Source organism: Salvelinus alpinus, chromosome 34 (assembly GCF_045679555.1).
Source record: "Salvelinus alpinus chromosome 34, SLU_Salpinus.1, whole genome shotgun sequence".
Lineage (NCBI taxonomy): Eukaryota > Metazoa > Chordata > Actinopteri > Salmoniformes > Salmonidae > Salvelinus > Salvelinus alpinus.
This window is the reverse complement of record NC_092119.1, coordinates 22,717,681-22,735,065: the sequence shown is the minus strand read 5'-3', so window position 1 is coordinate 22,735,065 and position 17,385 is coordinate 22,717,681. Positions and strand designations below refer to the sequence as shown.

Sequence of the window (17,385 nt, the reverse complement as noted above, 5' to 3'; positions counted from 1 at the left end):
ATGTCATTCAGACTTGATTTGTGTTCTTTTTACGCACAGCCAATAGACTGACAGAGTTCTTCTCCACCCTCCTCCAGGCGATCGTGGAGCTGACCCAGGAGAGGGACTACCTCCAGTCCCAGCAGCCCTCTAACCACCTGGGTTACCCCAACCCTGAGAGGACCGACCTGGGCCTGGGCGGACCTATCTGCCGGCTGTCCAAAGAGGACCGGCAGCATCTGGCTGTGGAGCTGGCTGACACTAAAGCCAAACTGAGACGCTCGCGACAGGAGCTGTGAGTCAGGAGAAGGAAATCGCTACCATGACAGGCTAGAGTTAGATGCTAGAGGCTAGATTTTGGGATATTTTGGCATTTAACATATTTGTTTTATTTAGATAAATTATTTTCCAAGATTTTAGCTTAAGTTTTACTATAAGCCCTCTTTAATTACAATGTAGGTATGTCTGAACAAATTGATTTGCCAACCTAATGCATGCTGTGTCTCTCCCAGGGAGGAGAAGACTGAGCAGCTGATGGATACCAAACATGAGGTGGAGAGGCTGGATCTAGAGATGCAGAAACTCAAGCAGGAGGTGTAGATTTCCTCTTCCACTTTGGCTTCCCTGTGTCCCCCTCACACTCCCCCTCTTTCTTCTCCTCACTCTCTCTGCCTGTTTATCTCCTTCTCATGCACTCCCCGTTTCTTTCCCTCTTACTCTCTCCCCCGGTTTCTCTTGCTCACAAACATGCTCTGATACCCAACTTTCCCCTCTTTTTCCAGTCAGGAAAAATGGTTCCCAGACATTTCAAATCTTGACCACAAATTACATGCTAGAAAGCATATCATATTTATTCTGTCTTCAGAATGTTCACAGAAAGGAAAATCTTTAGCTGATGTCACATTATCAAAGACAGTACCATTTTAAGATATTCCCATGAGACCAGCAAATTCTAAAATAGAAAGATTTCATAACTAGTTTTGTCATAACCTCACTGCAGATCACATCTAGTCCATAGTGTTGTGCGTGTGTGTGTGCCATGCGGAGACCAGCTCCATTGTGTGTGTTTGTGACCTGTGCAGAACATGCAGTTACTTGCAGAGGCGAGGTTGGTGCGTGCGTACAGGGATGAAGTGGACGCTCTGAGGGAGAAGGCAGCCAAGGTGGACAGACTGGACACAGAGTTGAGCCGCTGCAAGGAGCGGCTACACGACGTCCATTTCTACAAGACACGAGTCGAGGTGATTCACACTGATCATTACATTTCATTGAATAAACGTTGTGACTCACCATCAATTTAATGACACCTGAAATCAAATAATACTGTACATTTAAGGAAAAGAACCTGGTGAAGGAATTTGCCAAAACGAGTTGGGTTTAATAATAAAAGTATCATATCTTCAGCATGCTCCACTGTTCATGCACCTTTTGTTTGAAAGGGACAACATATATTTTTGTCATTATCAACACACATCCACATATTTAGCCTATCTCGTCTGTCAAGACACATTAGACACACTGAGTACAGGATGAGGTGATTGGTGGTGCATATTAAGACCCATAATCCTTAGCAGCATGTCTTTCATGTCTCTGGGTCAAATTAGTTCCACTACATTGACTAGAACCCCTGCTGTCTCTTTCACAGGGGAACAATGGCATCTCCTGATCAGCAGATTGACCAGGCCCAGGGTTTATGGGTTTGTCCAGGCATGGGTCTCCACAGCTGTCAGTGGCAGGCCTCTGAATCACTATGTCCCTCTGTCTCCATCTCAGCCTCTGACTCATTATATTTCACACACTCCATCTTTCTGTGTGCTTGTTTGAGATCGACTACATTGCAGTGGAATCACTGATCTACAAATCACTTTGCATCCCCAATTAACTACTCATTATGTGATCAAGATGAGCAAATATGCACAGCGTATTGCTCAGGCCGATCTCCTCAAACACGCTGTATATGTCCCTCTGTCTCCATCTCACTGTGTGTCTGTCTGTATTATATGTGTCTACAGGAGCTGAGAGAAGATAACGCCACTCTGATGGAGACCAAAACCCTGCTGGAGGAGCAGCTGGGAGCCTCCAGGGGGCGTTGTGACAAACTACATGAGCTGGAGAAGGAGAACCTGCAGCTGCGCTCAAAACTACACGACGTGGAGATGGTGAGAAAATTGAACCCGGTGTCTATCGATGACTGGATCACGCGGTCTGTGTGTGTCTTTACCCTTTTGACAATACTGAGTTACACATCCACCGTAATTGCTTGACCTATTCTGGAATTGAAAATGTAACAAGAAAATATTTGAACACTTTCACAAAATGGTCAGGGTTGGCAAAATAGTGTGAAAAGGATATGTGTGTGTCTGGCCCACTCTGCTGTCCCTCTCAGGACCGGGACACAGATAAGAAGCACCTGGAGGGGTTGATAGAGGAGAACATGCTGCTGGAGATCTCTCAGAAACAGAGCATGAATGAGTCTGCCCACCTGGGCTGGGAACTGGAGCAGCTGGCCAAGAACAACGACAACAACGACAGTAAGGGGACACACACACACACACTGCGGAGAGCCCATATTAATCCTCTTCTGTTAGCTGTTGATGGCGTTTTTGGATGCAAAAGGGCTGAAATATATATATTTTGGTGATAAAATGACTAAATATATTTTGGTGATAAAATGACTCTGCATCTGCCTCAGTTTTACATTAATAACAAAGCAGTGCTCACTCCTCTGTCAACAAACTGTATACAGACCTACACAGTGTGCCACTACCATGATCACATGCACAGAACATCTCCAAATACAAGATGCCAGACAGTTTTTTTTTTTTTTATAGGAGAAAATGTATTCACAAACAGAACTGAACAAGCACCCCTCTCTTCCCCACGTGCAGTGCACAAGTCATTTGTGTTTGAGCTGAACGAGTCTGCGTCGAGCCGTCTGCTGAAGCTGGAGAAGGAGAGCCAGGGTCTGCAGAGCACCATCCAGGAGCTCAGAGAGGCTTCACTAAGTCTGGAGGAGGACCAGCTAAACGCCATGGAGTTGGAGAGAGAGAACCAGGGCCTCAGCAAAAAGGTACTGTACACACTGATTTGACAGACGCTACTTTATGCTGGTCCCACATGCTTTATAGAATGGCAGTCTGTGTTGTGGCATACTATGCTGGTCCCACATGCCCTATATAGAGAGTCAGCAGTATGTATTGTGGTGCAGTTAAATGAATGCGGGTGGGAGCAGAGCAGCATATACTGAGTGCTATCTTTCTCTATTCATAGTATATGTCATTGTCCCAGCACTGGTGGGGATGTTTTGAATGTACATATCTCTCACACATACTTCTGACATATTGAGCTTTCATATTTATGACGTCTTTGATGTTGATTGATGAATTGAATCTATTTTGTCATTGGTTTCTATCATGATTGTCATCCATTTTGTGTCTTCTATAGCTGGAGCGTATGCAGACCCTGCTGGACCAGGAGAAGCAGACCACCCAGGACATGGAGGGTCTGGAAGAAGACCTGCTCAAAGACGAGCAGAAACTGGAGAAGACTCTGGAGAGACTGCAGGCAGACAAGAACAGACAGGCACAAACTGCACTTCTACCTTTACACATGCTAAATGCACCATTTCATGGCCCGGAGGAAAACTTCCGGGTCCTAACTGTCTGTGGCATGTTGTCCTCGGTGGTCCCGCTTATGTCCTCATTATCCCACCTGACTGTCTTTATGTGTGTTCCCCAGTTCTCAGAGCTGGAGCAGGAGAAGGAGCACCTGAGCCAGGCGGTGAGCTCCCTGCATCAGCGCACCCAGGTTGACAGCGAGGCCCGAGTCAGGGAGGTGGAGACAGAGAACCGCGTCCTCCACCAGACCATCACCAACACCAGGTCCAAGCTGGCCCGGCTAGAAGCCCAGGGCAAGCAGGCCACCAAGGAGCTGGAGACACTGAGGGAGAGGGGGGTGGAGCTGGAGAGGGAGACAACACATCTGGAGAGGAGCAAGGAGCAGCTGCAGAGGGAGGTGAGGGAGGTCTTGCACTCGTACTTGTTTCGCCAATATTTGCAGCAATTTTTTTATGTTTTACTTGCAGTAATTGTGAGTTGCAATCAGTGCATTCAACTTAGGAAGTTAAAACAACTACATATCACAATCGTTGCAACATGCCTGAACTGTAAATGTAAACGTAGGTGGCCTCCCTGAAGATCACATGTGACCGGGCTGAGGCCCTGGAGAGAGACAACACCAGCCTGGAGCAGGACAACTGGAGGCTGAAGAAGCAGGTGGATACAGCCCAGAACGTCAGCCTGCGTCTGGCCAAGCTGGAGAATGACCACAGCCTCTTGGACGAGGAGAACCTGGAGCTCCGCCGCACCGTGGAGTCCCTCCGGCCAGCTGCCATTCGCCTGGCCCAGCTCCAGCAGGAGAACAGGGATCTGGAGAGGGAGAGGGAGGATCTGACCCGCTCTGTGGAGGAGCTGCGGTCCCAGGGGAAGAGGGCGGAGCGGCTGGAGCTGAGCATCGGCAGCCTGGGCCAGGAAAAACAGAGGTTACAGCAGAGCCTGGAGAACAGCTCCACTAAGATCCAGGGGCTGGTGAGGGAGCTGAGGCAGGCGGAGACCGAGACCGGAGTTCTGAGACGGGAGCTGGAGGAGGTGCGCCTGGCGGAGAAACGCCTGGAGATGGTGGAGAAGGAGAAGAGGGGGCTGGAACAGGAGCTGGGCCAGTCAGAGAAGGTACGTCTGTGTGTGTATGCTACATGTATACTGTAGTTGTGGAGTATTACGCACTCCTGGCTGCACACCTACATGTACATACTACCTCAATAAGCCTGACTAACAGGTGTCTGTATATAGCCTTGCTACTCTTTTTTCAAATGTATTTTTATTGTTGTTTTATTTCTTGACTTACTTACACACACACACAAACACACTTTTTTTCCCGCACCATTGGTTAGAGCCTGTAAGTAAGCATTTCACTGTAAGGTCTACACCTGTTGTATTCGGCGCACGTGACAAATCAACTTTGATTTGATTTGACAATGAATTTCCTTGATGGGATAATACAAATGTAATTTAACTGAATTGACGGAATTGATTTTAAGGCGAGGAAGCAGCTGGAGAAGGAGGCGCGACGTTTATGGCAGCAGCTGGAAGTGAAGGAAGAGGTGCTGGAGGAGAGCGCTCTAAAGCTGGCCTCATTAGAGAAGGAGGGCATCACCAAGGAGAAGGAGTTGGAGAGGTTAAAGGAGGTGGCTGGGATGGTCAAAGAGCTGGAGAGTCAGAACAAGGAGCTGCAGAAACAGGCCACCATCGACAAAAGGACCCTGGCCACACTCCGAGAGGTATGTATGGAGAAGAGGTCGGAGGATAATGTACAGTAGGTTGAAGTGCTAGGTGTACCATACTAGGGTTGAATATTTTCAAATGTATTTTACAAATGTTACATCCCAAGAATAAATCATTTTTTCCCCTGTGTATTCCGGTATTTACCACCCTAACCAGAAATGTAATTCTAAAGCATATAAATATACTACCTGAGCCTGATGAGCCATACATTAAGGACATTTTATGAGCCCAAGCGGATTTAACAAGTTACATCAGTAAGGGATCATAGCTTTGACCTGGATTCACCTGGTCAGTTTGTCATCGAAAGAGCAGGTGTTCTTAATGTTTTGTACACTCAGTGTATAGTCTACGGCACATTACGCACGACAGAAAACATAAAAGCCCATAGATGTAACTATGCTCTCTTGGGTAAATAAATGAAACTAGCTCCAGTAGGCTAATCTTTTTGTGGAATTTTATTACTGTACTTTATTGTATTATACTGGACTGGAATTATGCATCTTGTTCAAACCATGAAGCTGGGTGAAGGACATGCGGCCTACAAAGTCACAATTATAGTCTAGGGTATATTTACTTTTTATATAAAAGGGCCTATTTTACATTTTTATAATTAGTAGGCTGAGGCATATACCGTGCATTCGGAAACTATTCAGACCCCTTCCCTTTTTCCACATTTTGTTACCACCTTATTCTAAACTGTATTTAAAAAAAAAAAAAAAAAAATACTCATCAATCTACACACAATACCCTATAATCACAGTGAAAACCTGCCGTTTCTACGTGTAGAATCACAATGCTCGTCAGTGGCCGAGAACCTAACTTTGAGCCAATCAGAGAGCACAAAATTCCACCTAGGGAAGCGTAACAAAAAAATATAGCAGTTTTGAAGCTGCAGTAAAGCTCAGTAACTGCAGTCGACTGTGGTATTTTGGACGTAGTAATTGCAGTATACTGCAGTTATGCTGCACTCTGACTGCAATCTTTTTTCATAAGGGAGCTGACAGAAGTGACAAAAAAAAATAGGGAACTTTTCCAGGTGTACTCTACCACCTTTTCATCAGAATTGTAACTACAACAATAAAGCTGCATAATAACATGTTTTATCTAGCGCAAGTCTTTACATCTTTTACATCTAGCTAAGGAGTTTTGTGCTTGAAGTATTTTTTTGTAAGGTTCAGTTTGATATTAAGCACCTGCTCATTAGTTAGCTAATGGCAGTCACACACACTTCATATGATATGAATGGGGTGATCGGTGCAGCACAATGCACACAACACTAAATGCTCTACCAAGCTAGCTATCTACTGTTAGCAAGATGATGAAGAAATTATTTAATTCACTATCCCATACTCCCAGTGTCAGTCTGCTTTCTAGATCATGTTAGCTAAACGGTTAGCATTGCCATTTAGCACAACATAGCTGGCTAGCTATTCCACCGACTCTCGGCAGCTAACAGGCAGCTACTTCAGTCAAAACCAATCATTGTGATTTAATTATAATTTTGCTAGCTACGCTAGTTGTGGCCATCTGGTTAGTATCAACAAGGGCTTACTACAAATTCTAGCTGGATAGCAACAAAATTTGCGTAGGTTGCTAGTTAACTTACATCAGCGGCAGCAGGCGTAAGCCAAACAAGCTAGTGCCACATTGTGGCCTGAAGTATTAAACTAAGCAAATCTGAGGTCAAACTCTTCTATATGAACAACGACAAGTTAACTGCCGACACTGGGCAGAGTTGCTAAGTACCTATCGCCAGTCAGATTTCTCGGTGTGTCTGACAGTTTGGTAGACAGGTCAATAGAGTCAGAGTTTTATTGTGTGTCCTGTCCAGGACCTGGTGAATGAGAAGATCAAGGTGCAGCAGCAGTGGAATGAGTTGGAGATACTGAGCGACGAGCTGGAGAAGATCGGTCTCAACAGAGAGAAACTACTGCAGGAGAAGAACAGCTGTGAAGACAAGTAAGTTGCTTTACACTACCAGCATGCATCACACTACCAGATTTTCTACAATACATCTACCACAGTGGCGGTCAGTGCCGTTTAAGATGAGGGAGGACGATTAATTGTTTTTCATGAGCATAGTCTTATTTCTATTACAACATATTGGATGACTGTCATTCATATTCCATTCAACCAGTTCTATGTAACAGAGATAGGTTCAGGCTACTACATGATACTCAAATGTTCCCGATGCCCATCATGAGGTTGCTACAACCTAGCCTATGAATGAAAGTTTACAACGTAGGTGCACACAGATCGAGAAACACATTTGAGGTGACAGACAGGGACAGACGGTGATATTCAATACCGCCATGCGCACTCTTGCCTGCATCTAGTCTATATAGAGTGTAATTATTAGTCCAACAGTTGCAAACGAGTTTCTATTGGACAGATTCAGGTATGTTTAGCCCCGTTTTGTTCCATTTGCTTCCGTTTTAAGAAACGTTTTTCAACAGAATCTGCAGAAAGAATACACCCCTGATCACACGTAAACACAGTTAACTTTCATAGCAGCCACGTTGTATTCAAATATAATTTTATTTGTCACATACACATGGTTAGCAGATGTTAATGCGAGTGTAGCAATGCTTGTGCTTTTAGTTCCAACAATGCAGTAATACCCTAACAACTACACACAAATCTAAAGGTGTGAATGAGAATATGTACATTTAAGTATATGGATGAGCGATGGCCGAGCATCATAGGCAAGGTGCAATAGATGGTATAAAATAAATTAGTCATATCACATGTACAGTTGAAGTCGGAAGTTTACATACACTTAGGTTGGAGTCATTAAAACTCATTTTTCAACCACTCCACACATTTCTTGTTAACAAACTATAGTTTTGGCAAGTCTGTTAGGACATCTACTTTGTGCATGACACAAGTAATTGTTTCAACAATTGTTTACAGACAGATTATTTCACTTATAATTCACTGTATCACAATTCCAGTGGGTCAGAAGTTTACATACACTAAGTTAACTGTGCCTTTAAACAGCTTGGAAAATGCCATAAAATGATGTCATGGCTTTAGAAGCTTCCGATAGGCTAAATGACATAATTTGAGTCAATTGGAGATGTACCTGTGGATGTATTTCAAGGCCTACCTTCAAACTCAGTGCCTCTTTGCTTGACATCATGGGAAAATCAAAAGAAATCAGCCAAGACCTCAGAAATACAAATGTAGACCTCCACAATTCTGGTTCATCCTTGGGAGCAATTTCCAAACGGCTTAAGGTACCACGTTCATCTGTACAAACAATAGTACGCAAGTATAAACACCATGGGACCACGCAGCCGTCATCCTTCTCAGGAAGGAGAGGCGTTCTATCTCCTAGAGATGAACGTACTTTGGTGCGAAAAGTGCAAATCAATCCCAGAACAACAGCAAAGGACCTTGTGAAGATGCTGGAGGAAACAGGTACAAAAGTATCTATATCCACAGTAAAACGAGTCCTATATCGACATAACCTGAAAGGCCGCTCAGCAAGGAAGAAGCCACTGCTCCAAAACCGCCAAAAAAAGCCTGACTACGGTTGCAATTGCACATGGGGACAAAGATCGTACTTTTTGGAGAAATGTTCTCTGGTCTGATGAAACAAAAATAGAACGGTTTGGCCATAATGACCATCGTTACGTTTGGAGGGAAAAAGGGGAGGGTTGCAAGCCAAAGATCGCAATCCCAACCGTGAAGCACGGGGGTGGCAGCATCATGTTGTTGGGGTGCTTTGCTGCAGGAGAGACTGGTGCACGTCACAAAATAGATGGCTTTATGAGGAAGGAAAATTATGTGGATATATTAAAGCAACATCTCAAGACATCAGTCAGGAAGTTAAATCTTGGTCGCAAATGGGTCTTCCAAATGGACAATGACCCCAAGCATACTTCCAAAGTTGTGGCAAAATGGCTTAAGAACAACAAAGTCAAGGTATTGGAGTGGCCATCACAAAGCCCTGACCTCAATCCTATAGAAAATTTGTTGGAAGAACACCAGCTCTGTCAGAAGGAATGGGCCAAAATTCACCCAACTTATTGTGGGAAGCTTGTGGAAGGCTACCCGAAATGTTTGACCCAAGTTAAACAATTATAAAGACAATGCTACCAAATACTAATTGAGTGTATGTAAACTTCTGACCCACTGGGAATGTGATGAAAGAAATAAAAGCTGAAATAAGTAATTATCTCTACTATTATTCTGACATTTCACATTCTTAAAATAAAGTGGTGATCCTAATTGACCTAAGACAGGGAATTTTTACTATGATTTAAATGTCAGGAATTGTGAAAAACTGAGTTTAAATGTATTTGCCTGAGGTGTATGTAAACTTCCGACTTCAACTGTATATACTGTAAGATATGTAAACATTATTAAAGTGGCATTATTTGGAGAGCATTGTATAAAGTGACTAGTGATTAGTTTGTTAAAGTGGCCAGTGATTGGGTCTCAATGTAGGCAGCAGCCTCTCTGAGTTAGTGATCACTGTTTAACAGTATGATGGCCTTGAGACAGAAGCTGCTTTTCAGTCTCTCGGTCCCAGCTTTGATGCTCCTGTACTGACCTCGCCTTCTGGATAGTAGCGGTGTGAACAGACAGTGGCTCGGGTGGTTGATATCCTTGATCTTTTTGGCCTTCCTGTGACATCGGGTGCTGTAGGTGTCATGGAGGGCAGGTAGTTTGGCCCCGGTGATCCGTTGTGCAGACCACACCACCCTCTGAAGAGCCTTGCGGTTAAGGACGGTGCAGTTGCCGTACAGGCTGTGATATAGCCCGACAGGATGCCCTCGAGGGTTTTGGGTGACAAGCCACATTTCTTCAGCCTCCTGAGGTTGAAGAGGCGCTGTTTCACCTTCTTCACCACACTGTGTGAGTGGACCATTTCAGTTTGTCTGATGTATACGCCGAGGAACTTAAAACGTTCCACCTTCTCCACTGCTGTCCCTTCGATACGGTGGCACTGTATTATCCTCAAAGCGGGCAAAGAAGGTGTTTTCTCCCTGTACTGGCCTTGTTTGATTGCCTTGTGGATGGAATAGCTACACTGTTTATATTCAGACATATTCCCAGACCTCTTTCCATGGTTAAATGTGGTGGATTGCGCTTTCAGTTTTGCGCGAATGCTGCCATCCATCCACGGTTTCTGGTTAGGGTAGGTTTTAATAGTCAGTGGGTACAACCTCTCCAATGCACTTCTTTATAAATGCACTCACCGAGTCGGCGTATAGGTCGATGTTGTTCTGAGGCTGACCGGAACATATTCCAGTCCGCATGATCAAAACAATCTTGAAGCGTGGCTTCCGATTGGTCGGAACAGCGTTGATTGGTTCTCGTCACAGGTACATCCTGTTTGAGTTTTTGCCTATAAGACGGAAGGAGCAAGATGGCGTCGTGGTCGGATTTGCCGAAAGGAGGGCGGGGGAGGGCTTTGTATGCATCGCGGAAGTTGGAAAAGCAGTGGTTGAGGGTGTTGCGCATGCACATAGGGCAATCAATATGCTGGAAGAATTTAGATAGAAATGTTCTCAAATTTGCTTTGTTAAAATCCCCAGCTACAATAAATGCAACCTCAGGATGTATGGTTTCCAGTTTGCATATAGTCCAGTGAAGTTCCTTGATGGCCATCTTGGTGTCTGCTTGAGGGGGAATGTACACAGCTGTGACTATAATTGACGAGAATTATTTTTGGTAGGTAAAATGACCGGCACTTAATTGTAAGGAATTCTAGGTCGGGTGAGCAGAAGGACTTGAGTTCCTTTATGTTGTTATTACACCATGAGTCGTGTAATGCATTCATAAGCATACACCTCCGCCCTTCCTCTTCCCAGAGAGGGGTTCATCTGTGTCGGCATGATGCATGGAGAAGCCTGGTGGCTGAACCGATTCCGACAACATATCCTGTGAAACAGAGAATGTTATCATCTCTGATGTCTCTCTGGAAGGCAACCCTTGTTTGAATATTGTCTACCTTGTTCTCAAGAGACTGGACATTGGCTAGTAGTATACTCGGGAGCGGTGTGCGATGTGCACGTCTACGGAGCCTGGCCAGGTGGCCGCTTCGCCTTCCCATTCTGCGGCGTTGTTGTTTTAGATCGCCTACTGGAATTAGCTCCATTGTCCTGGGTGGTGGTTTGAACAGAGGATCCGCTTCTCGCATCTATGCGCTCTGCTTCTTGCATCTGTGCGCTCTCCTTCTTGCATCTGTGCGCTCTCCTCCTCTCACCTTTTCCCTTCGCTTGTGGACTTCAATGCACAACACATCAGCTGTATGTGACCTACATTGTTCTCACTATATTAGCTAAAGTAGTCAACATAGCTACAATCATGCAGTAACATTGGTGTATAGTCAGTAAGCAGTTTAGCACTTACACCGGTGGCAATAAATTTGTAAAACCAAAAGCATTCCTTGACTTGGAAGAGTTCCAGTGTTGTTGTTTAGTCATAGCCAGCTAGCTAATTCTATTTGAGCAGGGTGTTTGAGTAGGATAAGCTAGATAGCTGCATTTGCTAGCTAAGTAAGTGAAACTGAACGTGAAAAATTACTCTCTTGCTTCTCCTTTATTTTGGAAGAAATTGATATGTTCATAACTGTTTAACTATTGTCTTTCTCTGAGTCAATTACTCACCGCATTTTGTTCACTGCAGTGCTAGCTAGCTGTAGCTTATGCTTTCAGTACTAGGTTTATTCTCTGATCCTTTGATTGGGTGGACAACATGTCAGTTCATGCTGCAAAAGCTTTGATAGGTTGGAGGACCTCATCTGGAAGGTGTCATAATTACTGTGTAAGTCTATGGATGGGGTTGAGAACCATGAACCTCCTAGGTTTTGTATTGAAGTCAATATACCCAGAGGAGGACGGTTGTCCTCCGGCTACACCATGGTGCTACCCTACAGAGCGCTGTTGAAGCTACTTTAGACCTTCATTGCAAAATAGTGTTTTAATCAATTATTTGGTGGTGTGTTTATATTTAGTATAGTTTTATCTAAAAAGGAATTTAAAACATGTTTTACTATTTTTATGAAATTCACTGAGGATGGTCCTCCTCAGAGGAGCCTCCACTGATCTACCAGAATGCATAATTTTACATTTTAGCCATTTAGCAGACACTCTTATCCAAAGCGACTTACAGTTGCGACTGTAAGTAAAAAAACATTTTAAAAAACATTTCCTTAGCGAAGTTACGGTGGGGAAATACATTTTTTGGGGGGGGGGGGGCAAAAGACCAGTGGCGGCAGAACGGAGTGCTCGAGTTGGGATGTAGGGTTTGAGCATAGCCTGAAGGGGCAGTTCCCCTTGCTGCTTCGTAGGCAAGCACTATGGTCTTGTAGTGGATGCGAGCTTCGACTGGTATCATACTACCAAATTCTTTACATCTACACTGTCCCAGTATGCCACCACACTACCAGTGTCTCAGACACATAACCACGTGTAGGCCTCAATATCCTACCCTCATAATACTGAAGCCATTTTGTAATATTATTTTACATGGGAACCGAGTGTTTTTGAGTATTTTGTAGTAGGTATTTTTGTAATTTATTGCATGTGCGTGTGTGCTGAAATGCTTCTTGGCCCCTTGTGAAAATATGTGTTCCCAATGTCCACTTTGGATGAGGAACAGGGGTCATGTTGGGTTTTGTAAAGCTCAAAGTAAAGGGGCTTTTCATGTTAAGCCAGTGTTATTTGCTTTAGTGGTTGCTGCCCAACCTTCCTACCTACCTACCTCCTGTGCCAGGTATAGTGGGTGAGTCCGGGTTTATGTTCAAAAGTGTGTTGAAAGTGTTTAATCTCTATTTATCTCCGGCTTTATTTCTCCATATTTTATTTTGGCTCTCTATTTCTACTGTGGTGTGTGTGTGTGCGCGCGTCCCTGAATACTCCTCTCTAAAGGGGTCAGAATAACTGCAGCGGCACGTGTGCAGTGTTCAATTATAACCAAATTCTAAGACTGTTTGGGGTATAACAAAATTACAGGGGAAAGATGGTTTCCATTCCTGTGTGGCTTGCAGCAGTTTAATTTTCCCTGGAAAACAGGGAATCTCGTCCTGCCGGGTGAGGTAGCATACAGTCACAGTGAGCACCAGACCTGTGTTCAAGTAATGTTATTTTTTATTTATTTTAATTTTTAAAATGTTTTTAAAATAATTGGAGTGTTTGTTTGAGCCTGCCTAGAATGCCAGATGGGTGAGGTTTCTGGTGTTTTTGTTTCTGGTATCCTTTGACAGCTCTTTGGTCTTGGCCATAGTGGAGTTTGGAGTGTGACTGTTTGAGGTTGTGGACAGGTGTCTTTTATACTGATAACAAGTTCAAACAGGTGCCATTAATACAGGTAACGAGTGGAGGACAGAGGAGCCTAAGAAGAAGTTACAGGTCTGTGAGAGCCAGAAATCTTGCTTGTTTGTAGGTGACCAAATACTTATTTTCCACAATAATTTCCAAATAAATTCATAAAAAACCCTACAATATGATTTTCTGGATTTTTTTTCTCATTTTGTCTGTCATAGTTGAAGTGTACCTATGATGAGAATTACAGGCCTCTCTCATCTTTTTAAGTGGGAGAACTTGCACAATTGGTGGCTGACTAAATACTTTTTTGCCCCACTGTATATATGTATGTATGTGTATGTATGTATGTATGTATGTATGTATGTATGTATGTATGTATGTATGTATGTATGTATATATATATATATATATATATGTATATGTATATGTGTGTGTGTAAATTTGCATCGTTCTGTAGGAATTTCCATTGTTTGATCATGGCACCTAAATAAAAGCACCGCATTCCTGATTAATTTGAATCAATGAAGTCATTTGTGTCTGGGACTGTCTATTGGACTTGATATGACATTTAGACATACTGTATGCCTGTCACAGTAAGTACAAGATCTTGGAAAGTAAGATCGAGTCAACGCTGAAGAAGAATCTGGAGATCCGTGAGGAGAAGATTCGTGGTCTGGAGTCTCGACTGGAGGAGTCTAGTAGTCTTAACCAGCAGCTGCGCATTGAACTCAGCACCGTACGTACCTATACACCTCTTTCATTCACACAGAAACACACACTCCTACATATTTGAAGCACACACATTCTCTACTAATCATACTCTTGCACACACACACACACACACACTTTCACTCTTACTTCTACTCTCTTTTATGTAACTTGTTCACTTACAATCTTTTTCCCCCCACACTGTTGACCTCTGTGCTGCGGTGATCAGTTGAAGAAGACTCTGGAGGCTCTGAGACAGAGGCAGGAGGAGGAGGAGGCCCACTCCCACAGCTCCACACAGCAGGCTGCAGTTCAGGGTCAGGTCCAGGGCAACAGCCAGGGTCAGGAGAAGTGGGAGACAGTGACGAGAGAGGCCACCGCAGAGCTCCTCAAACTCAAGGACCGCCTCATCGACATAGAGAAGAACGTGAGTGGTGTTCTTTTGATAGGGATGGAATGGGTGATATAGGATTAAATTAAAGGCAAGGTTCGAATGTTTGATTGAGCTTCTGATAAGGATTCCTCAGTAATGGCTGTGAATGCTTAGAACATGAGTAGCTAAACAGCAACTACCGTCTCTGTCAAAACATACTGGCATAAGCATGTGGCAAACTGTTATACAAATGGTATACACTGAGTGTACAGAACGCTTTCGACACCTTATAGAGTCCATACCCCGAGGAATTGAGGCTGTTCTGAGGGCGAAACGGGGGGGTACGCAATTCAATATTAGAAAGGCGTTCTTAACATTTTGTACACTTGGTGTATTGTCCATGTATAATCTTACCCACTTCCCTCTTTCCTTTCAGAATGCAACTTTGCAGACAGAGAAGCACCTACTGAAAGATCAGCTGAGACAGCTAGACAACCAGAACAGCCAGCTGAATGCCCAGAATGTGGCCCTACAGGGGCAGGCTGTAGCACTGCAGCAGCACAACACAGCCCTGCACAAACAGACAGCCAAACTACAGGTACTAAAATACATACTACAGTGGCTCTACTCCAACATGCTACTGTGCTTCTCGCTCTGAGCTTGGCTGTGTGGTGGTCTGGTGGTTGTTTTTGTTTTTCACCCCCTTGTTTGCATTCTTAGAGTAGCTGTGTCAGTTGTTGCCTATGTAGATGTTGTAGGATGACCAATTTGAGATGTAGAAAATGGAGATGATGTGATAATCTGAGAATTATACCTCTGTGGTGTATTTGAATGCCAGCTGACGCAGACAACATCTTAATGGTTTTAATAAAGTGATACTCTTCCTTTGTATCCTTCCGTTAGGTGGAGAACTCTACCCTCAACTCCCAGAGTGCATCTCTCATGGCCCAGAATGCCGTGCTGCAGGGCCAGGTGGGGGCTCTGGAGAGCGAGTCGGAGGCGTGGCAGCGGCAGCGGGAGGAAGCGCGGGCGGGTAGGGAGGGCGTGCTGCAGGACCACGAGCGCTTGCTGAGCGTTCACGAGAGACAGGCGGCGGAGTACGAGCAGCTCATCACCCAACACGCCGCCCAGAAGGGCAACCAGAGAGCTCTGGAGAAGGAGCACTGTGCACTGGAGAACAAGTGGGTCACACACAGAACACACATACATACACACACTCACAGGGGTTACACAAACCACTAGGCACAAACCACTGGGCACACACATGTTTTTATATACACTCCCGTTCAAAAGTTTGGGGTCACTTAGAAATTAGTGGGAGGCCCCGGTGCACAACTGAGCAAGAGGACAAGTACATTAGAGTGTCTAGTTTGAGAAACAGACGCCTCACAAGTCCTCAACTGGCAGCTTCATTAAATAGTACCCACAAAACACCAGTCTCAACGTCAACAGTGAAGAGGCGACTCTGGGATGCTGGTCTTCTAGGCAAAAGGATAAAAAAGGCAATAAATCAAGAATAAATCATTTTCTTTACATTTCTTTACACCTCACACACCAAGTGATTGCACACATATGGGTCAGACCGAAATGGGTCATACACACACACACACTAGTGGTTTCAGATATCACCCTCTTCCATGGAAACTGTTCTCTTGTTTGTCTGCACACACCACACACCCTTGTTTTTCCACCGTCCCTCCTGTACTGGAAAGATTGTCCTATAGAGCCCCACAGTGGTGGAGTTATAATAATAATACCCATAAAACCAAGCGGTCAAACAGGCAACTGGTTCCAATCGTATTTCCACCATTCATTTTTCCTATAGGGAATTTTAGAAACACTTAAAATAAGGGCTGTGTTTTGTGTAGTCTTACCCTGGCTTGACGTTTTGATAACCATGTAAATCTCTCTAGGACAAGATGACTTTTATCAATATATTCAGCTCTATTTACTCTCAGATTCGAAAATGCAAATTAGCATCAAAGTAGACATCATGCAAAACTATAAATCACTGCAAGCACCTGCATGTAATCTGTAGCTGACACCTTTTCTTAACAGGTATTGTGTCTATTTAAAACTTGCACAAGACTGTTCACAGAATTGTCAATTTTAAAGACATTTAGCCAATTTATTCATTACTACATTTAGCTAACATTAGATAGTTAATACAGATATTCTTACCTTTGCCTCGATTCAGCAGTCTCATCCAAATCATCATGGTATTTGTAGTTCTTTATGATAGCCACATTAGCAGCTAATTAGCGTTTCATTTTGGGGGGGTAAATCCATGCAAATATATTGATAAAAGTCACCTTGTCCTAGAGAGATTTACATGGTTATCAAAACGTCACGCCAGGGTAAGACTACACAAAACACAGCCCTTATATTAAGTGTTTCTAAAATCCCCTATGGGAAAAAATGAATGGTGGAAAAATGATTGGAACCATTTTCCTGTTTGAACGCTAGGTTTTATGGGTATTATGACTCATTATGTGGTACTCTATTGTGAACTTTACCGTCAGTTCAGTTTAAATGGAGTGATGTGAGAGGCACTGTGGACTGGCTGGCTGATCTGGCTGACTAATAATCTCTCCTCCTAGCCTTCTCTCCTTTATGAATAATGGAGTAGGGGCCTGGGTTTGAGGCCCATGGATTAGAAGAGTCTGCCTGCTGTACCGTCAAGGGCCTAATCAGCTGGAATATC

General features: G+C 44.0%; 1 protein-coding gene across 1 annotated transcript in view; it reads left to right on the top strand.

The window, feature by feature from the left end:
- LOC139563564 (protein Daple-like) overlaps positions 1–17,385 on the top strand; it is an 87,061-nt gene that overhangs the window by 52,027 nt on the left and 17,649 nt on the right. The window contains exons 8-22 of the mRNA XM_071382338.1: positions 78–274; positions 492–573; positions 1,062–1,220; positions 1,992–2,138; positions 2,366–2,510; positions 2,868–3,049; positions 3,424–3,561; positions 3,718–3,993; positions 4,161–4,706; positions 5,075–5,314; positions 7,150–7,277; positions 14,195–14,336; positions 14,538–14,735; positions 15,118–15,279; positions 15,585–15,862. Of these exons, the coding sequence (XP_071238439.1) occupies positions 78–274; positions 492–573; positions 1,062–1,220; positions 1,992–2,138; positions 2,366–2,510; positions 2,868–3,049; positions 3,424–3,561; positions 3,718–3,993; positions 4,161–4,706; positions 5,075–5,314; positions 7,150–7,277; positions 14,195–14,336; positions 14,538–14,735; positions 15,118–15,279; positions 15,585–15,862 (3,020 nt within the window). The remainder of the gene's footprint in view (positions 1–77; positions 275–491; positions 574–1,061; positions 1,221–1,991; positions 2,139–2,365; positions 2,511–2,867; positions 3,050–3,423; positions 3,562–3,717; positions 3,994–4,160; positions 4,707–5,074; positions 5,315–7,149; positions 7,278–14,194; positions 14,337–14,537; positions 14,736–15,117; positions 15,280–15,584; positions 15,863–17,385) is intronic.